Raw genomic sequence first — 27,197 nt, forward strand, 5'->3', positions numbered from 1 at the left:
ATCCTGCTTTTGTATAAGCCATGCAAACAGGTAATAAACCATATACAGTGGTTGTTTTAAAAAAGCCAACATTAACCAAATTACCACACTACAGGATGTAAGACACCAGTTATTTCCTAATCAAGTATAGTTTTGCAGAATCTCTGATACTATGGTGTAGTTACTGATAGCAAAAACTGACTTTCTAATAGCAAGTATTTTATTTTTCAATTCCAAAGGCTGATATCTTCCTCTGGTCAACTGGAAATAATTCTCTGTTTGTCCAAAAATGAATACTCTATTCCCCTCACATACACAACCAACCTTTCCCCTAGCCTTTCCTTATACTATATTTTTCTTTCTTTACAACAATGTACTTACCATGTGTCTTTATCCAAAATCTGTAGATTTGTAAAATGCATTAAAAAAACTGCAGTGAAGAGAAACAATCCTCACAGAGATATTTTCAAAATGGTGCAACTATCACTGGCTGCAATGGAGGTCAAGCTTCATGGATAAGTAAATAAGCCCAACCCAGATTGAAAATTACCCTTAAGAGTTTTAACATACCTTTTTTTTAAATTTGCCTTGGCTTATTAAAAAAAAACAAATTTCTGATATCAGGTTTGGTTTTAAGAGGGTCATTACTTTATTTTAGATACTCTTTTTTTATTTGGCCTTAAAACCATTCCCCAGTCCTGCAAATATGTTTCATAAATTGTTATTGATTGAGGCTGAAGTAGCTCATTCTAAAAAAATATTTAAGATTATAATATTAAATTGATCACTGGTAGTGGATGGCTGCCAAACAGTTTCCATTAAAAACCTCATTTTCACACACACACACTTTGAAATGCTAAGTTTTGGGCTGCAATTGTCTATGTGCAATTTCTACCCAAAGGTAAATTTCTTGGAAAGAAGGGCTGCTCTAAACTGAACCAAGCTGCAATGGCTACTGAGGGCCCATTCTGACAGCTGGAGCTCATGGAAATGCAGCCATATTCCAACCAGGCTTCCTTTCCTTCTCCCAGGCAGGGAGAGGGCCAGCACTGAGCCAGCTATGTTAGCACCATGCCTCTTAAATCAGAGGAATCCCCAGGTAGCTATTTAGCCTTCAAGCAGCTTTGTCTACTAGAGCAGCACAAATTTCCAGGGAGTATTTAAGTTCTTTCTTCCATGGATTACTTGTGAGAGGAATTGTAATATCTCAAGGTCCTGGATATAGAAATTAGGGCATACACTTGCAAGTATTCATCATCTAAGACTTTGCACAGCAGAGATATGTATTTAATTAAATTAGGATACCATTTGTTTCTTCTAATTGGTTCTTCCCCAATTGTGGAGTCTTTCCTTTTGTAACAGTGTACAGGAAATATCTAAACATATAAGTACATATAGAAATCCTGAGAAGGTAGATTAAATTTAATTTTGAGCTGTTCAAAGTTCAGCAATCATAGAATCTTAGAACTGTAGAGCTGTAAAGGACCTTTGAGAAGTCATTAAGTCCAGCCCCATGCACTGAGGCAAATCAAGTATAACTAGACCATCCCTGTCTAATCTATTCTTAAAAACCTCCAGTGACAGGGATTCCACCACCTCCCTTGGAAGTTTATTCCAGTACAGAACTATCCATGTATTTAGCAAGTTATGTCCTTGAAAAAGTCTCCTGTGGTGGACAGTTGGTTTCCTTCCTATCTTTTAAAGTTAGTGTCTTCCTGTCCTAGAGGAAAACCTGGTAGTCAGCATATCCAGGAGGCAATGAAAATGTTGGCACTACCCCAAGTGCCCAGTTGTCTTATTTGTAGACTGTGTTCTCCCTAAATCAGACTGGAAAGAATGCTCTCTCTCCCTTTTTTTAACCTGCTTCCATGTTTTGTCACATTGGGGCTGTTTTGGGGGGTTTGTAAAATGTAACCAAACATATCAAACTCGAACACACAGTTATAGAGTTTCCAACTGGGGATGGGGGAAGTTAAATACCACTCTTGGTCTTTGTGTCTGGAGCTTGAATAATGTGAATTTGGTTTCTTCCAATGCCATATGAAATTGCTGTGGATAAAGTACTGGGAGGACTCGAAGGAAGTACAGCACTCAGTGAAGAATGTTAATTGTTATCAGTCAAACACAGATGATGGTAAGTTATGCCATTTTTGAAGTTCTTGAGAAGCTGCAGATTTAGCATTGTTAATTCAGTGAAACTTTGTGAGATTTTCACCTCCAGCTATTTGATTCCCCCAGGGGATAACTGGCAGGGAAAAATAATTAACGTCTTCTTAGGCCATTGCTTTGGAGTGTGTCAAATTTATACAAAATCCAGATACAGTGCTGTTGGCCTCTAAGACTTCTTCACAGCATTGATTGGAAGCTTGTGTTTCACAGAGATAAAGCAAGATGTCAACTGTGAGGAGATAGATATTTTGTGCTTTGTCATGGATTGTGGTGCCTTGAACCTCTAGAGAATCCCTTGATAGCCACTTGCAAGTGGCTCAATGGATAGAGAAAACAGAAGAGGTATCTTGTGATGGTCTTCAAGAAAAAAAATTCTAATGGGGTGCTGTTGCTCAAATAAAGGAATGCCCATGGAAAATTGTAGAGCAGTTTGATGGTGAGGCTCCAAAAGAACCCTTCACATGCCTTCTCTGTATCTAATGCTAGACTGCTTTTATTCATCTGGTTAATGTGATGAATGATGATTAATGTTTGCTGAGTATTATGGTTTGTGGCTTTCGATGGAATAAGGCCAGATTGGGTAGTGTGAATTAGTATGGGTCAGAATAATAATAGCTAGTTTAGTAATACTTCTGCTTGTTTTTTATTCTCCAGATTGATGAATGTTATTGACTGTTATGGCATACAATCTTTGGATTTTTACCTTTTTTCAGATGTCTGGTTATACTAGCTTTGAGGGAGAAATAGGCAATTTTAGCTGGTCATGAGAGTGATGAAATATTGTGTACTGGGTGCTAGAAGCTCCTGGAAAAAAATTGTAGAATTCACTACCAAAGCTGTCCTGTTCTGGAGATTTACCATATGAAAGGTCCCAACAGCACTTTAACTTTTGCCTCATTATCTCTGCTTCAAGTTGTGATTTTCTTTCTTAGTAACCTGCAAGATTTTGAGGTTGTTAAAAACAAACAAACAAACACTTAGAATCATAGAATCATAGAATTCAAGATCAGAAGGGACCATTATGATCATCTAGTCTGACCTCCTGCAAGATGCAGGCCACATAAGCCGATCTACCCACTCCTTTAGCAAGCGACCCCTGCCCCATGCTTCGGAGGAAGGCGAAAAACCTCCAGGGACACTGCCAATCTGCCCTGGAGGAAAATTCCTTCCCGACCCCAAATATGGCGGTCAGCTGAACCCCGAGCATGCGGGCAAGACTCTCCAGCCATACCCTCTGGAAAAAGGTTAAGAATATCATATCATTGACCCATTGTACTATTTACCAGTCTGGCACTTAATTGACCTATTGACTAAGCCCGTTATCCTATTATACCATCTCCTGCATAAACTTATCTAGCTTAATCTTAAAGTCATGGAGGTCCTTCGCCCCTTCTGTTTCCCTCGGTAGGCTGTTCCAGTATTGCACTCCCCTGATGGTTAGAAACCTTCATCTAATTTCAAGCCTAAATTTCCTGACTGACAATTTATATCCGTTTGTCCTCGTGTCTACATTAGCACTGAGCTGAAATAATTCCTCTCCTTCCCTGGTGTTTATCCCTCTGATATATTTAAAGAGTGCAATCATATCTCCCCTTATCCTTCTTTTGGTTAAGGAAAACAAACCGAGCTCCTCAAGTCTCCTTTCAAACGACAGGCCTTCCATTCCTCGGATCATTCTAGTGGCCCTTCTTTGTACCCGTTCCAGTTTTAACTCATCCTTCTTAAACATGGGAGACAAACACTTATGTATTGTTGAACAGGAAAAAAAGGTTTTGTAGAACTTAAAAATGTGCCTTCCGTTGCTTTGTTATAACTTCTTTTATTGTCTTCGCTTAGAGCTGTAGGTATAAGGATACATGTCTTAAACATATGCCTGACTTTATATTTTTGGGCATATGAGAGACCTACTTGTGTTCTCAGTGTGATAATGTGGTCAAGTTGCAACCTCTTAAACTTAAGCTTTTGCTTCTTGGGAAGCACCAATTGTCAGTTACTGAAGATATTTTCTTTTCTTTTCCAAGACTAATTGCTCTGCTATAGAGCTCTTTTGCCTCCCACAAAAACCTGAGTGAGTAGGCTGTTCCATTGTCATTTATTTCAAAATATTGTTGCATATGTCCATTGATAAATTGAAGAATTGCTTTTTTGTTTTAGCACCAAGAAGGGACTTTCTCACACGGGTGTCTGGTCTTTGACATCTCATGCTTCTAGCCAGACACATTCTGTGTGCGATCTGAGTACTAGACCTATTCTAGAAACTAAATATTTAAAGGGTGTTTCAACTTTAGTGAGATTCAGATCTGTTCTATATGAGAACCATGAATTTTGGAATGGAAAGTAAAATCTTTACCATTTGGTTTTACATTTCCCCAGAGGGCAACTACATCTTGTTCTATAAACAGAGAACTGAAAATTTTAGATTTTTGTTTTAGTCTGGAAATTGGGGATAGTTGTATCTAAGTTTGATTTTAGCACAGCATTAAATCTCCCATAAGAAAAATAATTGTTTGGAAGATGAGTAATTGGTAAATACATCTGATAGAAATTGAGAGATTTATTAGGGGTGGGGGAAAACTTGTATGCCTCAGCTATTCATGTTATTACCAGAAATGTGTGAGAAAGCCAGAATGTAACATCCTCTCTCTTCTGTAATGCTGAAGTAAGACCAAGGAGCAAGTTTTTACGTACTAATATAGCTACACCCATTTGAGATGCATAGGATGCAGCAAATAATTGTCCCATCCAATCTCTCTTCAGCCTATTGTGTCAGAGATATGTAGATGGGTTTCTTGAATTGCAATGATATACACTTTATCTTTCTTAAAGAGAGAACTTTGTGACAAGTTACCAAGTGCTTAATGACCTTAGCATTCAATATCCAGAATTTTAAAGAATGCAAAAGAGATCATAAGTGCTGGAACTAGGGGTACTGGGGGTGCGGATGAACTCCTTGGCTTGAAGTGGTTTCCATTATATACAGGGCTTACAGTTTGGTTCAAGGGCTCTATACACATTGTTCCAGTACTCCTAAAAGAGATGAGTTAGGAGGTTGCATTTTGCTTCCTGTCTGTAGCCAATGAATTCTTGTCAAAACAGGCTCACTTATATATAATGTTACTTTCTCCAACAGGTCAGCTATTGGGTAATGTGTCTGTTGCCAGATGAATAATTAAACGATACTTCCAAATTTAACCAGGTTCTTAAACACACTAAGAGTGTATATAATATACTTCTGAGGGCAAAGTGAGGTAGACTAGTTAGTAGCGCTGTCAATTAATCACAGTTAACTCACGCAATTAACTCAAAAAATTAATCACAATTAAAAAAGTTAATCACGATTAATCACAGTTTAAATTGCACTGTTAAACAATAGAATACTAACTGAAATGTATTTAATATTTTGGATGCTTTTCTACATTTTCATATATACTGTATTCTGTGTTGTAATGGAAATCAAAGTATATATTATTTTTTATTACAAATATTTGCACTGTACAAATAATAAACAAAAGAAATAGTGCAAGTACTATAGTGAAATCTCTTTGTCATAGAAGTGCAACTTACAAATGTAGATTTTTTTGTTACATATCTGCACTCAAAAACAAAACAATGTAAAACTTCAGAGCCTACAAGTCCACTCAGTCCTACTTCTCGTTCAGCCAATCACTAAGACAAACAAGTTTGTTTACATTTACAGGAGATGATGCTGCCCTCTCCTTATTAACAATGACACCAGAAAGTGAGAACAGGCATCACATGGCACTGTTGTAGCTAGCATTACAATGTATTTACGTGCCAGATATGGTAAACATTCATATGCCTCTTCATGCTTCAGCCATCATTCCAGAGGACATGCTTCCATGCTGATGACACTCGTTAAAAAAATACATTAATTAAATTTGTGACTGAAGTATTTGGGGGAAAATTGTATGTCCTCTGCTCTGTTTTACCCACATTCTACCATATATTTCATGTTATAGCAGTCTTGGATGATGATCCAGCACATGTTCATTTTAAGAACACTTTCACTGCAGATTTCACAAAATGCAAAGAAGGTACCAATGTGAGATTTCTAAAGATAGCTACGGCACTTGACCCAAGGTTTAAGAATCTGAAGTGCCTTCCAAAATCTGAGAGGGACAGGGTGTGGAGCATGTTTTCAGAAGTCTTAAAAGAGCAATACTCAGATGCAGAAACTACAGAACCTGAACCACTAAAAAAGAAAATCAACCTTCTGGTGGTGGCATCTGACTCAGATGATGAAAATGAACATGCGTTGTTCCTCTCTGCTTTGGATTGTTATCAAGCAGAACCCATCATCAGCATGGATGCATTTCCCCTGGAATGGTGGTTGAAACAGGAAGGGACATATGAATCTTTAGTGCACCTGGCACGTAAATATCTTGCGATGTCAGCTATAACAGTGCCATGAGAATGCTTGTTCTCACTTTCAGGTGACATTGTAAATAAGAAGCTGGCAGCATTATCTCCTGCAAATGTGAACAGACTTGTTTATCTGAGTGATTGGCTGAACAATAAGTAGGACTGAGTGGACTTGTAGGCTCAAGGAGAAAGCCACTTATTGTAGCACGCAATGGGATATCTCTATTTTTATCTTATTTTCTTTTATCTGTAGTTCTAATAGTTTTAAAATCCATTCAGGAAAAAAAGTTAACTGGATGGAGGTTTTCCATTCCTTTAGGTAGACCCAAGAGTTTTATACTGAGTTGGCGGCTCTATTTTATTTTCCAGGAGCTGCAGACATATGTTTGAGTTGATTCAGATGCTTTCTACTCTTTGTTCTACTGCTGTAGATGGATTCTGAAATCCATGTACCCTTTCAGTTTGCTGGTCAAGGGAAGACTGAAGACATATTTAAATTCTGAAAACTTACTATCCATCGCTATGGCCAAGTTTAAGATAATTTCTTACATGATCTTGGTGGCCCAATCACTGGATTTTTACAGACAGCATAACTCCACTGGATTGTCTGATTTGCACCCACTCTTTTACAGTTGTGAATTTTGGTATCAAATGTAGCAAGGTAGCCTCTCTTAGTGCTCAAAAAGGAATCTGTAGAATATTGGAGAGTTACCTCTATTCTTAACTAGTCAAAGACTTGCAATACAAGCTTGAAATGAAAATATTAAAGGGATCCAACTGGAGGCTCTTGGAGACATCACACACATATGCACAGGGCCTATAGAATACCATAAATTCACATACTGAGTGAGAATTTCCACTCAGGTTATGGATTCTTCCTAAAAGTGGGGGATGCCATGAGTCCCTGCCCCCTCCATGGCCCCACCCCATCCCTCCTCTCCCCCCCCCCCGAGGCCCGCCCCGGAGAAGCCAGAAGCCGGAGTTGGGCTGGGGAGCCTGGGCCCCTTCACTCCTGTCTGGGTGGGGGAGAGGGGGCGCTGAGAGCAGCCCCCAGCCCATGTCCCCACCACCTGGACCCCTTGCTCAGGGCAGGTGGAGGATCCACGGCTCCCCACAGCTGCCTGCATGGCTCTTGCCCTGCCCCAGCTCCAGCTTCTGGGCTGGCTTGGGGACGGGGCTTCAGGGACCAAAAGGCCAGAGCCAGGCCATTGTAAGAGCTGCCCAGGTTGCTGTGGGAAGCCGCAAGCTCCATCTGCCCGGGTGAGAGTCCCTGGGGAAGGGACACAGCCTGAAGGCTGCTCTTGGGCCCTCCCACCCCAGGCAGGTTGAGGGTTCCTGGCTCCCCATAGTTACCCGGGCTCCCTGGGATGCTCTTACCGAGGCCAGGCTCCAGCTTCCAGCTTGGGCAGGGGGCGGGGCCAGTGATGAGCTGCCAAAATCTTAACAACCGGTTCCCTATAAAAAGTTCTGATTTAAGGTGAAGGGAGGGAGCGGGAGAGGGGCCAGGGGAGACATCCTTGTGGGGCTGGAGGCCCCTGCAGGGCCTGGGCCAATTGCCCCACTTGCCCCCTCCCCTCCCCTCTGGCCAGCCCTGGAGCTTGCAGCAGCCCCCTCCACACACACCTTGCTGGGCCATTCAAAAAGTGGCAGCAGGACGTCTCTGGAGCTCAGCTGAGCTGCCCAGCTGAGCTGCCCAGCTGGTGCCGGCGGCTGGCCACGCTGCAGCTGGGGGGAAGCGGGGGATGGGCCGGGGGAGCCTCAGCCTCCCCAGCTGGGAATCCTGGGAGCAACAGGATGGTCCGGCCCACGGACCAGAGTTCTTTGCCCACCTCCTGGCCCTTTAATAACCGGTTCTCCACGGAGGTCTAATTTTAGCAACCGGTTCTTGAGAACCTGTGGGAACCTGCTCCAGCTCACCACTGGGCGGGGCCTTAGGGGGAAGTGGAGGGGCAGCGGGCCAGGCCCGTGTTGAAAAGTGGAGGGTCCAGGCCCATCCACTTTCAAAAGTGGAAAGGCCATGGCCCTTGGCATCCCTGTTCCAGCACCCCTGCTTGGAGACACCTATACATTAAAAATGAAATTCCACTCTATTTTTTGACACACACATATGCACAGAGCCTATAGAATACCATAAAATCACATACTGAGTGAGAATTTCCACTCAATTTACAGACGCACACATGAAATTCAAGTGGAACCTTGACAGGGTATTAGTTTAGAACAGGGGTTCTCACTTCATTACACTGTGACCTCTTTCTGACAACAAAAATTACTACGTGAGCTCAGGAGGGACGACCAAAGTCTGAGCCCGCCCAAGCCCCACCGCCTTGGGTGGGGGTTCAAAGCCAAAGCCCAAGGAGTTCAGCCCCAGGCAGTGGGCCTGTAACCTAAGCCCCACCACCTAGCGCCTAAGCTCTCAGGCTTCAGCTTTGGCCTCAGGCGGTGGGGCTCAGGCCCCGGCTTCAGGCCCCACCAAGTCTAAGCCAGCCCTTGTGATCCCATTAAAATGGATTTGCGACCTACTTTGGGGCCCCGACTCACAGTTTGAGAAGTGTTGGTTTAGGATAAAGAAATCCCGGTGTTTATGGATGTTGTACAATTTTAAAACACTTATAACTCTGCCAAATCAAAAATGATTTTTATCAGCCCACTGAAAGATATCTCTGCCAAATTTCAGTTTTCTACCACATCCTGCTGAGGTGCTAGAACTGTACAAGAGAAAAAAGTGGCAACATTTTTTTATATTGGCAAAAGTGGGGGTTTTTTTTAACTTTGTTTTTTAAAAATAGCTTAACTGTTTTTTCCTCCTCCCCCCCCCCCTTTTTTTTTTAAAAAAAGATTCACTCTTAGGCTGAAAACAAATGAGCAAAATTTCAGCCCAAAATGTAAATATTTGACAAAACATGTGAAAATGGCCCTTTAGAATGGAAACACTTGTGCAACTTTACAATAGGTGTCACTGTGAGCTCCACATATGCTAAAGGTTGGGGCTATCCTGGTGGTCTAATGAGAATGAAACACATTGTCATGTGTGGCATCCACATTTGGGTAATGAGCTTTATCCTGAGTCCTGTTTCTGGATTGAATGGAAAAGGCTTACTTACTCCAGCACATTTTTAAACTGCAGTTTTCTATAGTATTTCTTTGTAAAATCTACAGCACACTATTCAGAAGTGGAAACTAGTTTTTCAAGTTATATTGACGAAAGCAGTTATGGTCTAATAAAAATGGACAATTTTAATCATACAAAAGTGTTATCTTAATAAAATGCAGCAAGCGGGATTAAGTTTAAAGTCTGCCTATAATCCAGCCTTTACTATTTCAAACAACTAATTCCCTAATGGCATTTGCTTCTGCTTCCAACGATCCATTTTAACACAAGGAAGCGATTCAGACTCAGTGCCCTAAAACAGAATGCTAGGATTTGTCCCTGTTTGTTTTTTCTGCTTTTTTTCCGTTTGCTAAATCTCCAACAATTACGATTTATTTCTCAATAATGGCAAAAAGCACTGGTGTAAAAGTAATTAAATATGGTATTTCGAATAACCAACAAGCCATACAAATAATTTATTACAACTCCATGAAAGTGTCTTTCAAATAAGACGTTGACTTTTAACCCTGGTATCTTTTAACTCTAGGTATCTGAGCAAGCGTCCCTTGTATAATTCAGCAAAATCAATAAACAACATCTAACATTTCCATGTATGTTATGTGAAGTGTGTCAGATTATATTACTTACCCATCTTATCTTTCACATTAGATGTAATTTACAACCTATATATTTCCACTAAAGACTTTTCTGGCAAAAAGGTGAGTTTCCCAAATTCCCTTCAGCAGGGGTCTGTTTTTCATTTTAGCTACAGTGAACATTGTATAGTGAATGTTTGGCAACATATCTGAAACAAATAGTTTGTCTGAGTCCAGTTGCATATGGATGTGTCCAATATCCACATAAAACCACCATAATTGTCATCCTTTGTTCACGATCTAAAAAGTGAACAAAACCAAATGGAGAGAGAGAGAGAGAGAGAGAGAGAGAGACTCAATAATCTAAGCACAGAGGGCAGCTCCTCCAGGTCAAAGCTGGACAGTGTGTGGAAGTTACCCCTCTGAATAACTGGTCTGTCCATGACTAGTAGATAAATAGATAATTTCAGTGCAGTACAGTCAATATGATACCTGTCACCAGAATTATAGTACACAAACAAACAATAAAGAATAACAATAACAAAAAAATCTACAGATTGCTACAAATAAGGGCCAAATTCACTCATCAGAGTCCAACTGGTTGAGCTAGATGCTATGGGGAGGCAGAATGGGAAAGAGGAGGAATCCTTTTCCCACACAGCTGCTCCATGGAACCACTCTAGATGCTATTACTTCTTAGTGGCTGGAGAAATTTTCACAGCCCCCAGGTCATCCTTTCCTCTAAAGAAATACATAGAGCAAGTTATTTCAGCAGAGGTGAGTGAAAAAAACTAATTATTACAGCAGCACTGATGATGCAACAAGATGAAATGGTTACTTCCTGTAACTGTCATTCTTTGAGACGTGATGCAGATGTTTATTCCACTTAGGTATGTGCGTGTCCAGTGTGCCGAAGCCAGAGAATTTTGCCTAGCAGTACCTGTAAGAGGGGCGGTGCTCATGCCTTGTGGTGGTAGCTCCTCCCTTGGTTACATGAGGTGGCAACGCCCTGACCCCCCTCAGTTCCTTCGCACCAAATGCCTATGAGATGAGACTCCGATACAGAGGGGACAGAAGGGTGGGTCATGGAATACTGTAACGGGTTAAGGACTCACCACCTGGCGCCTCCTGCTGGTGACTCTGGGAATTAGCTCTTTCCAGTGGAGCGCCTCCCTCCTGGTGGTGTCCCGTCCGTCATTCTGTCCTCCGTTGTTGTCTCTGGACCCGCGTTGCTGCGTGCTCGGCGGCGTCCTCTTCAAGGCCACTGCCCTCCGGCAGTCCCCCTTAGTCCATCTGCACCCCCCTTCCGGGGGTCGGTGCTCAGCAGTCCCACACCTCAGTCACTATGTTCAACCGCCCTTTGAGTCCAATCCCTTTCGTCAGGGATCTGGCGCAGCAAGATGGCCGCTCCCTATGGCCAATGGCTGGGTGCACTGCAAGGAGTGAAGGGGGGGACCGAGGCCCGCCCTTTACTCTGGGTCCCGGCCCAGGGACCCTCTGGCGTCAGCCTCGCTGTCCTCTCCCCTTCCGCTGTCTGTTTCCCTGGGCCGCTTCCCCTACGGCCCCTTGCACCCGCTAGGCCCTTCCCTTCAGGGCCTGCAGCCTGGCAGGCTACAGGTTCAAGCTCCTTAGCCTCCCTGAGCCTGGCCAGCACTGCGCTGTCCGCGGTGCTAGTCTCCTCCCTTGGAGACTGACCTTCCCCTGTCGAAGGCCTGGGACAGACTGACTGCTCCAGCTCTGGGCAGGCTTTATATACCTCTGAGCCTGGCCCTGATTGGCTGTCTCTAAATTGGGCCCTAGTTGGCTCACAATAAGCCCCTTGCTGATTGGCTCACAATAAGCCCTGTCTGCGCAGGCACCCTGGCCTGCTGCAGCCCATTCTCACAGGGAGTGGGGCAGTCCGCCCCACTACAAATACACATCTGCATCACATCTGGGAGAACCACAGTTACTGGAAGTAACTATTTCTTCTTCTTTGAATAGATGCAGATGTGTATTCCACTTAGGTGACTCACAAGCCGTACCCATCCCAGGAGGCAGGACTCAGAACAAGGATTGCAGGACCGCCCTTCTAAAACTTGCATCCATCCTGAAAGATGCGGTGATGGCATAATGGTTCATAAATACACGTATGGATGACCATGTAGCAGTCCTGCAAATGTCCAATATGGAAATATCACTGCGGAATGCTACTGACATTGTTTGTGCTCTCATCAAATGAGCTTGCATTTGCTAAGGAGGCATAGTTAGTTATTCACTAAGGGGGCGTTGCTAAGCTATATCATATGCAGTCTTGATACAGGATGTTATCCATTTAGAGATGGTCTGTCAGGAGACCGCTTGCCCCTTCATGTGATCTGCATATGACACAAACAGGGGAGGTGACACATGAAACAGTTTAGTCCTATCCAGATAGAAGGCTAATGTATGGAGACAGTGTTCCCCCGGAGACGAGCTTATGAAAGAAAATGGGTAAGTATACTTCCTGGTTCAAATGAAACGGAGAGCACTTTAGACAAAAAATTTGGGTATGGTCATAAAGTCACCTTGTCTTTGGAGAATTGTGTGTAAGGACGCTTTGCCATCAGAATCTGCACCTCACATACTCTCCTTGTGGATGTTATCGCTATCAGGAACGCACTTTTCTGACACAAGAGTGGAAAGGGACAAGATGCTAGGGCTTGAATGGAGGACCCATCAGCTCTGCTAGGACTGTGTTACAGTCCCACAGAGGAACTGGCTCTTGGACTGGGGGATGTAGGCAAAGAAGCCCTTTTAAGAACTTTGCTACTATGGGATTTGAGAAGACTGATCTTCCTTGGATGGGGGATGAAATGCCGATCTCACTGCCAGATGCACTTTCAGTGAACTAGGCACAAGTGCCAACACACAAGAAGGTCAGAAAACCAGTACTGCCTGGCCATACCAGGACAATGAGGATGAGCTTTGCCCAATCCCCCTTCAGTTTGAAGATGACCTATGGAATGATTGGGACTGGGGAAGGTATAGAAGAGAGCCGCTTGCCAGATGAGAGAGAAGACATTGGACCTGGCACCTAGATTAGGGCCCCTGCAAGAGTGGAACAAATGACATTTTTGGCAAACATTCTCGAGGAGCGTCCAACACTAAGGAGGACCAGTGGAGGAAGATGGAGCAATTTGTCCAAGGAGCAAAGAGTCAGATGGTAAACTCTCCTGAGCCACATTTGAAGGGGGCAAAGGTGCAAACTGAACCACCTGTGTGCAAGCAGAGATGTGGCCCAAAAGTCCCTGGCACATCTGAGCTGTTGTGGAAGCCTGAGACTGCAGATTGAGGAAAAGGTGGCAAATCACCTGAAAATGGTCAGTCAGAAAAAACGCTCTTGAACTTGTAGAGTCTATTAGGGCCCCTAATGAACTCTATTTTTTTGAGTGGGAACCAAAGTACACTTGCCGATGTTTAGGAGAAGACACAGATGATGAAGCAAGCACGGTGTAGTGTTGATGTGAGAAAGAGCTTCCTCTCTAAATCTGCCCCTCAGTTACCAGTGGTCCAGATATGGCAAGATGTGATTTCCTTTCTTTCTGAGATATGTCATGATGATGGCCATGCATTTGGTAAAAACCCGAGGGGCAGAAAAGAGGCCAAAGGGAAACACTGTATACTGGAAATGGCAATCTGCTTTGACAAATCAAAGGAATTTTCTGTAGCTTGGCAAAATTGACACATGAATGTAGGTGTCCTAAAGGTCCTAAAGGTCCATGGCATCAAATCAGCTGTTCTGAGACAACATGGGGAGAATAGTTGATAGGATGACCTCACATACCTGATATATTTGTTGAAGCTGCGAAGGTTGAGATTGGGTCTTATCCCTCTTTTGGATTTGGGTACCAGAAAGTACTTGAAAAAGCAAAGCCTGACCGTGGTGATCTGGCAGAACCTTCTTCACCAATCCCAGTGCCAGCAGAGAGCAAACCTGCTTGAGGAGCAGAATCTCGTAAGACAGGTCCCTGAAGATGGGTGAGGAGGAAGGGTGGAGAATAGGGTTGGAGAAGAACTGAATGGCATAGCCCCATCTGATGGTGCTTAGGACACAGTTGTCAGTTGTGATCGAGCCCCAAGCACTGAGAAAGTAGACCAGCCTGTCCCCAAATGGAGGGGATGAGAGAGAAAGTGAGAACTGGAACACTTCTCTGAACCAAGGAGTCCAAATGGAAGCTTGGGGAGTTCCAGAGGATGACATGTGGACTGTAAAAAACCCTAAATCAAAGTTCTTCCTCGTGTGATGGGACCTATGGCCCTTTCCTGCAATCTTCGGGGAGAGAAAGGCTGCCCAAATGTATGCTGCAGACAATACTGCAAATGCTTTTGCTGTTGAAAGCCAAATTGGTGTCTCTGCACTGCTAGTGTATACACCCACAAGGATTGAAGGGTAGCTCTACAGTCTTTGAAGGAGTGCAGAGTCTCATCGGTTTTATCCAAGAACAGTGCCTGCCATCGAAGGGCAAATCCTCAATGGCTGCTGGATATCGGGGGCAATGCCTGAGTTCTGCAGCCAAAAAGACCTCCTCATGGTCACTGCAGAGGCCATCACTTTGGCTGATGTATCCATGACATCCAGCGTGGACTGCAAAGCTGTCTTAGCCACCAAGCAGCCTTTGGTAACGAACATCCGAAATTGCTTCCTCGAAGCCTTGAACATAGCTGTCCAGTTGACAAAGTAATACTTGTAGGTGTTCTCCAGCAGGAACTCAGCTTGAATACCCATATGCCGCAACAGATCCTGGTATGCCTTGAAATCCTCTGGTATCAAAGGGGAGGAAGTGCCCAGCATTGCAGAATTGTCTGGGAATAAGGATGAGGCAGTTGAGTGTGATCGAGCAGGATCCTACTCCAGGGCTGACAGATTTGGAAGGGATCTGGAGGCTCCTTGAGGAGAAGCATCACTGGTACCTGGATCTGTGGTGGATCGACAGTCACTGCCACAGACCTGACCAGCAATCTTGACTTTGAGTGGGATGACTGAGGAGTGTCCCATGGGGGCAACTGGTCTGGATAGGGCATTGGTGGCCAGTAGGTGCCAGGCCAGGGGCGAAACGAGCACCAAACCTGGTGCTCATAGCGCTGCACGAATAGCCCTCACTCAGGTGATGGGGAGTGGGAAGAGGATGATTCCGACTCAGACACCGAGGGGTCCAGGCCTTTGAGGTAGTGGTCTATCCAGCCCGGAGGGTGCACCCAGCCGGTCCTACTTGTTCATAGCCCTAAATGACAAAGGGGCTGGCGCCAGAGGTGGAAATGGTACTGCTGGCACCGAATACATCTCCTTCGTTTCGGGTGCCAGGAGTGGTGTTGACCCTGAAATCAGCATCGGTAACAAAGTAACCGAAGGTTCCAAAAGTGGAAGTTGGTCACTGCTGCCATGGCAACATTGCAGCGCTGGTCATAGGGGTACCAAAGTTCCTGGTGCTGAGGAGGTCCCCTGTGCATTGGCCCCATTTCCACTGAATGTGGAAGGGAATCACTGGGGTGTGGCGCCAACAGACCTGACAGGTTCAGGATCCCAGCCAGCCAGTGTGGCTACAAAGTCCTGGACCAAGGGAGAGGTCAGGACAGGGAGGCAGAGGAGACCTGTTGCTGCCTGATATGCTGCTGGCGTGGAAGCAGCCTGTGGCAGCATCAACCTCGTCGGTACCAGACTCAATTGACACCCCAGGGCCAGAACTGGAGTCTGTGGTACGGGGTCTCTGACATCCCTGCATGGTGCTGAAGAGCAGTTGACAAGACCTGCTCCATCCCGTGCATCAGCATTCATCACATGCTTATTTACACTTCCTCTTAGGGAAGGAGACAAGTCCAAACAGTCTTGGTCAGTCTTATAAGATCTTTTCCTTGGTGCACTCGGTGGGGAATGACTCGTCTGTCTCTTTGGAGAGATGCCAGCACCAGGACACAAAGCAGCAGCACTCTCCATGCTGACCTTCGATCTGACGAGGGCCTTGGTGCCAAAGCAGACCATGTGACCTGTTTGACCAGATGCTACTTCATACAATGATCCCTCACCATTTGCATCTGTTTCATGATGATCTGCAAATCAAACACCAATCCTTGATGCGGGCTTCTAGACACAGCAAGCACCACATGTGGGGATCATTGTTTGGGATCATCCTCCCAAATGACTGACAATGTTTAAATCCTGGTGAGGGCATCAGTAGGGAAACTTAAACAATAACTAACTAACACTAAGTCTGACTATATTAGCGGTACTAATTAGCTATATACAATTAGAGAACAAAATCACTAGAGGAATGTGATGTAAAAGCCATGCAGAGCTCCGATTCCAGCCACCAGCAGTAGGAAGGAGCTGAGAAGGGTTTGGGGTGGCAGCGCCCCCTTTAGCCGTGGGAGTGGTTATGGTCACAAGGTGTAAGGCAGCTCTCTATGGGAACTGCTAGGCAAAATTATCCAAGTCCAGTGCGCTGGGTGTGCACACACCTAAGTAGAATCCGTGTCTGCATCTACTCGAAAAAGAACATTCAGCTTGTGTTTCTCTCTTTAAGATCACATTTGTCCATTATGATCTCTCATGTACTGAAGTTAATAGAAGAGCCAAGTATAAAAACTTTGCATATAAGGCCTCATCCTTAGGGTGCATTTGAGGATTTTGTTAAAAAAAACCAAAATCATTTGGATAGTGTACATTTATGACAGTGCAAAAAAGGTGTTCCTTTCATTTATATATAACAAGTTATGTTTTAAAATACAATTCTGCAGGACTCATGATAGTAATAAAACAAATTGCCACTGAAAAAATGAAATAATAAATACAAGTCAAGTGAGTTGCCTGGCTTTACTACAGATACTAGACAATCTCAGTGCATTCTCTCCTAAGAAATGTCAGATGGATTCTTGGTATGTGGACTTACTGAGCAAGAAGGGACTTCTCATTGACCCTATCAACCTTAACGGTTCAGGAAGAGTAAGAGAGACTATTAGGTCAATGATTCATTAACTCAACATTTCTGACCATTAACTCAACATCTCTGACACGAGAGCCTTTTGGAGTCATTACAATCTATCATGTCAAGGACCCACATACAAATTTATGATTCCTATCTACGTGCTAATCGAAGACATATTAAAATTGTCCTCTACATATACTTATGCAGTAGACTGTGAAACAAACAAGCATTGTGGAAGATTGACTAAATGTACATAGCGTAATAGAGGAGATTTCATTACATATAGTTTAATATATGTATATATATATTTTCTTGTTAAAAAAGTGCTTCTATAAAAATATAAGCCGCCAAGATCAAAATAATTATATTACTGTATTTAAGAAAAGTCAAGGGTTTTATAACCTTACAAAAGTCAGGAAATTCTACGTGAAGGCTGAGATGATTTTGCCTTGACTCATTTCATTAGAGAAAAGGAAAGTCACAACAGTGGGAGGTAAAAATTGAGAATGATCAAACAAAAACTGCTAGCTTAATTTTTTTGCAGTCACACTTTATATTAAGTATATCTATAATATATGTGTAAATATATGTGTGTCCTTTTACATTTTATTTTTATCCTGCATCCTGAAACTTTTTTGAGGGGAGAGGACATTCAGGTGAGTGGCAATAGGAAGAAAGCAGAGAGACTTCCTAAGTGGGAAGGGTCAGTGGCAGTAGCAAAAACAAGGAGCGGGGTCCTGTCCATATGACAGTTTCAATAGAGTTTGATAGAAATTGATAACTTTTCTTTAGCTTTTTTTTCCAAGCAATCCTCTTGTATTTAATCAATAATTTTATCCATGCCAGAGAATTATACAGAAAGGCTAAAATATCAGTAGACTAAATGTAATAAATAGAGAATGATAATAGGGGTTTATATAGTAATTTCTATAAAAACTATTACATTTCTGTAGAACACTACAGGTTTCATTGCTATTTAATTCCATAGGACTTTTTCAATAAGGGTGATCATCTCAGGGACGTTTGGGCAGGAAAAGCTGGAACAACATAGGGAGCAACAGCAGCATGTGATAAGAGCAGTTGAATAAGGTGGGATAGGGAGAAGCAATAGAGAACCAGGAAGGCAGATAGGGAAAGAAGTAGCAGTAGTAAAAAGGTCATTTTCCAGCCTATGATTAGAAACAAGGAGTTCCTGGCTCCAGACTAACATGTAGACACTACACCACACATCTCTTATATAATCTGTGCCAACGGTTTTAACACCAGTGGCAAGGGCCAAAAAGCCTCATGAGAACATTCCCAAGGGCATAAGTACCTAGTCACTATAAGAAATAGAAAAATATTAAGAACATTTAGAAGTACCATGAAAGGTGCAAGTATACTATGAAAAAAGTGTAGGTGGCAAAAGTCAATTGCATTTCCTTAGCTAGCCAGACAGAACTTTCACATGTGCTTCCATCCACATACCTAGATTCTTGTGGGACATTAATAAGGACATAAATAAATAATTGTATCTATTCAGATTGATTTTATTTATTTGAATTGAGTAATTTATATAATCCAAAAAAAAAAGAGCCAAGTAGGCTCAAATGAACATTTATATGTAAAAATTATAAAACTCAAACCAAGTATTAAATAATTACAGTAAACAAATTAAACTCTAACTGGATGAATGCATATTCAGTTGTACTGCACACTGCAAATTCAGTGGCCTCTGTGTTTTAATTTTCATCTTCCTCTTCCTTGGCTACTTATCCCTTCCTCAGTTTCTTTAAACTGTGTATTAAGGAAGTGGTGCACTTTCTCTGGAGTAGTAAAACAAAAGCCCTTCCAATACCACCCCCCCCCACTGCAGACATAGTTTTGCCTGGCAAATTAAAACAAAACTCAAGCCTCCTCTCCCAAAATGTTGTTTCACTGTTGCACCATTTTTCTTTCTTTTTATTTTTTTAGCAGGGCAAACAGCAACACAGCTGATAAAAACCAACAGGACTGTTTTGAAACAGCACCTGACAACATAGGTTACATAGGTCCCAATGAACATGAAACTAGATTATCTTTGTGATCATTTTCCATTAGTATTTATCAGAATGTTGCACAGTAGGCAGAACAGGGAGCAGCTCAGAGGTTTCATTTGCAGGTGTTCATGCAATTTGTCTTTCTGGTTAAACTTCACATGAGTTTGCACCTTTTGAGTTTCACTTTTATTTTTCTTTTGAATTAAATCAAAACAAATTTAACTCAGACAAAATGGCCATGCTTCTACAGGAAACCATAGATCAGCCCAAGTAATTTAGGTTAGAAATGGGATAATGACAGAGGATCTACTAAATCACAGCATAGAAACTCAAGATGAAAGAAAATTATTATATTAGAATCCTGCCTTCAGCAAACATTTCCTATTTAGCCAGTATTTGGCCTGTTGGTTGCCTACAGTCATGTTAGTCACATAACAAATTAGAGGTGTTCAAAAGTTTTGTATAAGCAAAAATGAAGATAGTGTAGTTTGTACTTTACAAGCTACCTACCCATCTTTAAAACAACTAGCTGTACAACAGATGATCCAGCATTAATAATAAGTTATGAGAGTAAGATTGGGTAACCGATTTTTTCAAAATAATATCATGTTTTTATGTTAAGTATTTTCATATTGAGATTTACAGGCAGTTGGTCAGTTCCAGTAGCATCCATCTCCAGTACAGGGTCAGGGGATGTGTGTGTGTTTGGACTCACCACAGAGTCTTATGCTATTGCTTTATACTTGTCTCATGAACACCACAGAGAAAAAGAAAATTAAATAGTCTGCTAATGCTTAATGCACTGTTACAGGATGCAAAACACACATGCAGTGAAGCTTTGGAGTATACACCTTTCAAAAAGAACATACACAAAATCTGCAACCATCAGGAGTGAAGCGATGCCTATCTACAAAACTCATGCCTCAGGGCTGCTCCACCTTGAGACTTTCCTCTCATCACTCTTCCTTCTTACAGCTATCTTATAGGCCTCTGTGTATGCTCAGTTCAGTCATCAGTCTATCATTAATATGAGTCACCTTCCTCATATTGGCCTATGGGGATGGCAGATCATGTTCTGTGGAAGTTCAGAGATGTAGCTAAGGGGAAGTCTGAGTTTGTGAGTGAGATGCAGAGAATACTTCAGCTAATGAATCATGCTAATGCTTTATGGCAGCTGGGTTTGGAAGCTTGTGTGTGATTCTCCATGGCCCCAAACTGTGGAATTAGAAATTCTGGTTTGAGAGAGCCCAAAGGTATTACTTTAAATATCTTAATTAAGAGCAATCCCACTGCACATTAAAGTAAATGTTAGAATTTGTCTTTCATGTATCAGGAACAGAAGCATTTGGTCTTAGAGAAATACAGTCAAGAATGATGAGGAAATCTGAAGTAAATGCTTGGGCAGATAGTGGGCTAATGTAAACACCATCCCAACATTTAGGTCAAAACCAACGCTAATGGTTCTGAACAGTTCAAACACAACTCAGCACAGCAGGCAAATCCTGTAAACCCTGGGAAGATGTCACAGGGGCTGTATATCAGTAAGTGCAAGTCTTACTAAGTAACTCTTCAAAGTAATTATTCACTGTCTCAGTAAGAAGGTAATACAAACCTGCAGTTTGACACTGTTGCCTTTAAAAGAACCCATGGCTATTGAATATGTGGCACTTTAGGGACACTAGTTAGAAGCTCAGTTAATGAAAATGTCACTGGGAAATTATCCTTCCTGTACACATGATTTAAGAAGCTTTGGGATTTATGATGAAATCTGGGCCATTTTGTGCTTAATTCATTTGTCATTATCCTTTTCTCTAACTCAAATTATTAAAACCCACCAGATTAACACCTGGTGGTTGGCAGTGGAAGAGGACTGGTTAAAAGACTACACTTAATTGTTGCTTAGGGGTTTGAATGTACAGTGTAGTACTAATCTAATATAACAAGCTTTAGGATCCTTTTTACTCCTGGGGAAATTCTGCGCCACTGCAGAACAAGAAGCAATGGTCTCAAGTTGCAGTGGGGGAGGTCTAGGTTGGATATTAGGAAACACTATTTCACTAGGAGGGTGGTGAAGCACTGGAATGGGTTATCTGCGGAGGTGGTGGAATCTCCATCCTTAGAGGTTTTAAGGCCCTGCTTGACAAAGCCCTGGCTGGGGTGATTTAGTTGGTGTTGGTCCTGCTTTGAGCAGGGGGTCGGACTAGATGACCTCCTGAGGTCTCTTCCAACCCTAATTTTCTATGATTCTATGATTCTACTGTACAATGCAGAATTTATGCTGAATTCATGTTCTGCGCAGAATTCCCTGTTTTCCCCACAGAATTGGGGCTGCAGAGCTGCTAGTGGCCGTTAGGGGACCTGGACTCTGTGGAACCCGGATCTTCAGCTTGCAGTGAGTGGAGCACCCAGTCTGGCAAGGTTGGAGGCCCTGCACACTCTGGCTGCCTGGCTTGATTCTCACGCTCCCGAGAATGGGAGAGAGCCCGGGAGACCAGGCTCTGGCAAAGGGTGAGGAAGGGCAGGGCCTCACCACACTGCATCCCTCAGTGGAACAGTAAAGAAGCTGGAGTAAAGGCTCTGGGAGGTGCAGGTATCTGAGCCAGGGGATTCACCCAAGCTGGGCTCTGGGGGAAGGGGGTTGTGGGTGCCTGGGCTCTGGAGGGTCCCACACAGTCTCCTCCAGCACTCCCCAACTGAAACTGGTTTGATGTAGGGATTTCTTAAACTCTCTACTCCGGGGGGAATCTTTTTTGTTGTTGTCTGTATTGTTAACATACTTGTTGACAAGTATTTTGAACTCTTGCATTTCTAATATGAAAACATACAGGGCAGTTAATCTCATTGAGCCCTCTAGGTAAAGTGCCTTCTTCCTTCTCTCCATCTACCCCACCCCCCATTCATAAATTTCTCTTTCCAGACATTTCCCACCTGTATTATTATTTATTTCATAGTTCCCAACAGTATACTAGATGCTTCACAGAAGACATTGTCCTTATCCCCAAAAGCATACAAACTAAAGCCTCAATCCTGCAATTGATAGTGTGTGATCAGACTGCTATGTTCATTAAAAAAAAAAAGTATTTCTCCTAGATGAGTCTCTCAGTGGGGTTTTGATTAAACTATGAAACATGAAGAAAACATCTAGTAGTTCTGGTTGCAAACAGTTCTAAAACCAATTCCATTGGCTCCAACGGCAGTCTGCACAGTGCACAGGCATACCCACCTCTTATCAGTTATAGGATCAAAGCCTAAAATTGCAGATATGAAACAATGGGTGAGGGTGATAGATACCAGAAGGGATGGGATGAGGAAGGATTAGGGGTATAGCCATATGATTACACAGTCACTCAGGTTATGCATGTGCACATCTGACTGGTTTTGTAAAAACAATAGTTTAAAATAAAATAAATCTCTCCGAATAGTAATAGTGACTCCCTCACTAGAGATTAACTACAGTACAGTTACTTGTATTGTGGTAAGTAATTATGAGATAAAATAAAAACCCAAATGAACAATTTAAAATAATATAAAAATGAATCTTGCTGACAGGCAGTTTAGAGCCCATTGGAATTTGGTCTTAGAATTGTTTTAAATCCAAATCACTTGAGGTACATCATTCTAACTCATAGTTCTCATTTCCAGGAGAGATTTCCACAGTTTAATCACAACCCTGCTGATGTACACTAAGATAGGAGAATTACTTTTTTTAGAATGGGAATATAATTTGGAAATACATTTCTGGGAGTCCACAGAAGAAACAGTCAACATTCCTTGCCTGTTTATTCTTACTGAATTATCTTCACCATAAGAACATTTTCTCTCCACATTTTGTAATGAATCATGCCCTAAGAAATTAAGTTTCTTCCAAATCAGTCTCACAGCACAAAACACTGCTGTCCATACTCTACAGTGCCAAACTGTAGTAATTTATAATAGGTAGTATATTATTGACATAGCAGCATTAATAGTAGCAAAAACTTCCTTTAGGCACTAAATGAAGCAGATATGATTTGAAGACACATTGAGTTTTAATATATTGAGAGAGAGGGATCCATTTTTACTTAGTCATTTTTTTCTTAAACCATTCTAAAGAATAGGCAATCATTGTCATAATGCTAGGGTGATCATATTTTCCCAAAGGGAAAATGGGACACCGCACAGGGCTGGCCTGAGGCTCCACCATCCCCCAGTCTTCCCTGCCATCCATTTGTGTGGGGCCTGCCTAAGGCTCCCCTCTCACTTCCCCCACATGCAAGTCCAGACAGATCCCGCCTGCCACCCGCCCACCCACAGGGGTGGCCCGAACACCCTGCCACATCCCTGCGTGCAGGCCAGTCTGAACTCCCCTGCTGCCCGCAGCCGGTCCAAGCCCCCCTGCCACCAGCCTGAGGCCCCCGTCTCCTCCACGCGCATGGGGCTGGCCCAAGACCCCCTGCCAATCACCTGCGCTGGGCTGGCTAGACCCGAGCAGCTTGCCTGAGCCCTCCACCCCACGCAGGGCTGGCGTTGCGGCTCGCCCTCCTTCCCCCCTGCACATTCCTCCATGCCCAGCTAGGGGTTGCACTCCACTTTTTTTGGCAAAACTGCATTTGTCCAGTTTGCCTTTGCCAACTGGTGGATGGGACAGGGCTTAAAAAAGGGACTGTCCCAGCCAAAACATGACATACAGTAACCCTACACAATGCTGATTATCTACTAGATAATGAAATAAGCATGAAAGGATAAACCAATAATTATATAAGGTTAGACAAACTGCTAAAATTCTTTCTTTCCGTTGCTTTGGTTAGAAGCTCTAAATATCATCGGGGGTCAAGAAATGTTGCAATTTTTTAAGATTGATTTAATCCCTCATGGCAGATGGAAATTATGGCCAAAAATGTAAATTTAAAATTTAGTGTTTTCCATATTAACAATGACCTTTTAATACCTTTTAAAGTAAAATTGCTATACAAACTTACCGATGGAAAATTGAAGGACAGAAGCTGTGGTTGTGTTAAGACTAGTGGTGGTCTAGAGGAGGAAAAACATGAAAAATAGAAGAAGCATTGCATTAAACCAGCAAAACAATATATTTATAACCTTTTAAAAAATATGGGAGTCCTGTGGATGCCCAGATCTCCCATGTATAAATCATTCATTTCTAAACCTTTCAGATTGACAGATCATGGACATTTCTGTTACATCCTTCGAATTATTGTTATCTCATCATATGTCACAATGAGAAACCCTTTTTGTTTGTGGCAGTACAAATTTTTATAGCTCCAGTAAATTTTTCCATGTACTAGTGCTTGATCAGTGATCAGAAAAATTTAAAAAAATGAATTCATAACTTCAGTGGGACTCTGCATAGGCTCAAGGATATGCACGAGCAGATCCTAATGCAGAACCAAGGCCTAAAATTATAAAATGGAACAATAAATCTAAGTGCTTACCAGCTAAATTCAAAACTTCACATATATAGCATAACATAAACCAACTAGGTTTTGTACTTATAGCTAAATACTGTTATGATATGAAGTGTATATAATTAGCCCCCTCCTCTGATGGCTCCCACACAAAACCTCATCAGTCCATGTTGGGAAGGTTTTCTTGAAAACCATTAAGAGCTAAAAACTTTAATATTTGCTGAAAGTGGTAGTATCACCCAAGAAGTACCATAATGAAGTTCCAGTCCTTTCTGGCTCATTTTGAATCCTATAATTAATTATACTGGTAGATAGCAAGCAAAATTATTGCTTAAAAAGGCTCCTTGACTGGAACATTTGGAAGGGGTAGGGGGAGAGCTAAATTAGCACTGTGACTGTTTACAGAGATCAACATGTAACAAGATGAAAGTTAACCTCAACCTTGTTTTTCATGGGAGGGCAATGACTCTGTGCAGTGTCATGTTCACATAATTTATTATTTGATTATAACTGTTTAATGTTTGTATTACCATAGTCCCTGGTAACCCTAGTCATGGACCAGAACCCCATTATACTAGGCTCTGTACAAACACAGAACAGAAAAAAGATGGTTCCTGTGCATCATAAAAAACTCAAGGACCAAGACTCCTCCATCAAATTCACAGCAATTGATATTCCACAACAAAGCAGTGCATGCCATGTGACAAGAAACTCTTCTCATCTGAGTGGGGATAGGGGGAATCAAATAAGCGGTGTGAACAAAGGAAGAGTAGAAATCACAATGGGAACAAGAATGGCAGTTTATAAACACATTTACTGAAAAAGTCAAGTGCACAAATAAAAGCCAGCTTTGCTGAGCAATCTGAATTTGTGTCACCATCACTTAAGTGGCCTTGGCAGTATTACAAAGATAGTTCTAGTTTGTAATGATGAACAATGCAATTTCTGTACAATTTACCTGAGGCATGAGGTGTACACATGATCTCTTTCATTATCAGGCATTCTCAGGCATACCTGCCTTATTTTATTAACTAATATTTCTTGAAAAATATATAAGGTAAATCCTATTTCTCATTTATGTCTGAGTTTCCAAATTTCCCGCTGACAGCATATTAGGGTTAAGATGCAGAACAGAAGCTTGTTCTTAACTTAGAGGCTTTTTTATTCTTTTTCAGGACTTCAGTGCCACAGAACAACTGGTAGTGCTTAGTGATATGCATTGGTATTTCTGTCTTTTGGGAATTTCAGTAGATTTCCTCATCTTGGCAAGTGGATATCCCAAGAGTGCACTCTGCCCTATCACATCAGAACTTGCAACAACACCAGCAGGTGAGAATGGAGACAACAGATTTAGAGGTATTAAAGGTGAAGAAAGAATGTCCTAAGGGATGTCTCTCCTGATACCTTGAAACCAAAACAAATCCTACTGCCTCTTTGTTGATGAATTCCACAAAATTCTTTTTTTTAAGTTCTAAAGCAGAGGTGGGCAAACTACGGCCTGCAGGCCACATCCAGCCTGCGGGACTGTCCTGCCTGGCCTGTGAGCTCCTGGCCGGGGAGGCTAGCCCCCAGCCCTTCCCCCGCAGCTACACCGCTGTGTGGGCAGTGCTCTGGGTGGTGGGATTGCGTGCTCCTGCCGAGCAGTGCAGCAGCGTGTCTGGCTCCGGCTGGGTGGCACAGCTGCCAGACATGCTGCTCTGAGCGGCATGTTAAGGGGGCTGGGGCCAGGGAGTTGGATAAGGGGTGGGAAGTTCTGGGGGGCAGTCAGGGGACAGGGGGAGGATGGATGGGGCGGAAGTTCTGGGGGGTGATCAGGGGGTGGGGGATTGGATAAGCGTGAGAGTCCTGGGGGGGCTGTCAGGGGGCAGGGGTGTGGATAGGGGGCAGGGGATGGGGAACAGAGGGGTTTGGATAGGCGTGGGGTCCCGGGGGGCCTGTCAAGGGGCAGGGGTGTGGATAGGGGTCAGAGCAGTCAGGGGATTGGGAGCAGGGGGGTTTGATGGGGTGGGGTCCCGGGGTGGTTAGGGGCAGGTGGTACCGTGAGGGGGCGGTTAGGGGACAACGAGAAGGGGGGATTGGATGAGTTGGAGATTCTGAAGGGGGCAGTCAGCGGGCGGGGCAGGGGGGGCAGGGGCCAGGCTGTTTGGGGAGGCACAGCCTTCCCTACCCGGCCCTCCATACAGTTTTGCAACCCCAATGTGGCCCTCAGGCCAAAAAGTTTGCCCACCCCTGTTCTAAAGGGTTGAGCGTTTTAAAAGTTTGATTTGGATGTCTATACCAGACAAATAACAGGAGTCTGATTTGATATGGAAGATAGATAGGTCAGTGTTTTTGGTACAGTTTTGGCCACACAACTTATCTGTACTTGAGACCATCTGCCACCTGAAATGCAATTAATGTCAGTATCAAAGAAGATCACATGTTAAGACTGCCCAGACAGGGAAGTGCTACAGCAGTGATTAGCAAGATGGGTCCAGGGAGACTTAGAAACAACAGAGACTGATGTTTGAGAACTGGCTTTTGAACATGCACATGCATGCATGCTACATTCAGAGGGAAAATTTCTTATAGTTATACTATGATCTTAGTAAAAAAAAGGCCAGGAAAATTTTTTA

At 42.9% G+C, this 27,197-nt stretch overlaps 1 protein-coding gene across 1 annotated transcript in view; it reads right to left on the reverse strand.

The window, feature by feature from the left end:
* Positions 1 to 27,197, reverse strand: part of RELN (reelin) — a 473,567-nt gene that overhangs the window by 226,638 nt on the left and 219,732 nt on the right. The window contains exon 8 of the mRNA XM_045031243.1: positions 24,136 to 24,187. Within this exon, the coding sequence (XP_044887178.1) occupies positions 24,136 to 24,187 (52 nt within the window). The remainder of the gene's footprint in view (positions 1 to 24,135; positions 24,188 to 27,197) is intronic.

The sequence above is a fragment of the Mauremys mutica genome, chromosome 1 (genome assembly GCF_020497125.1).
Source record: "Mauremys mutica isolate MM-2020 ecotype Southern chromosome 1, ASM2049712v1, whole genome shotgun sequence".
Lineage (NCBI taxonomy): Eukaryota > Metazoa > Chordata > Testudines > Geoemydidae > Mauremys > Mauremys mutica.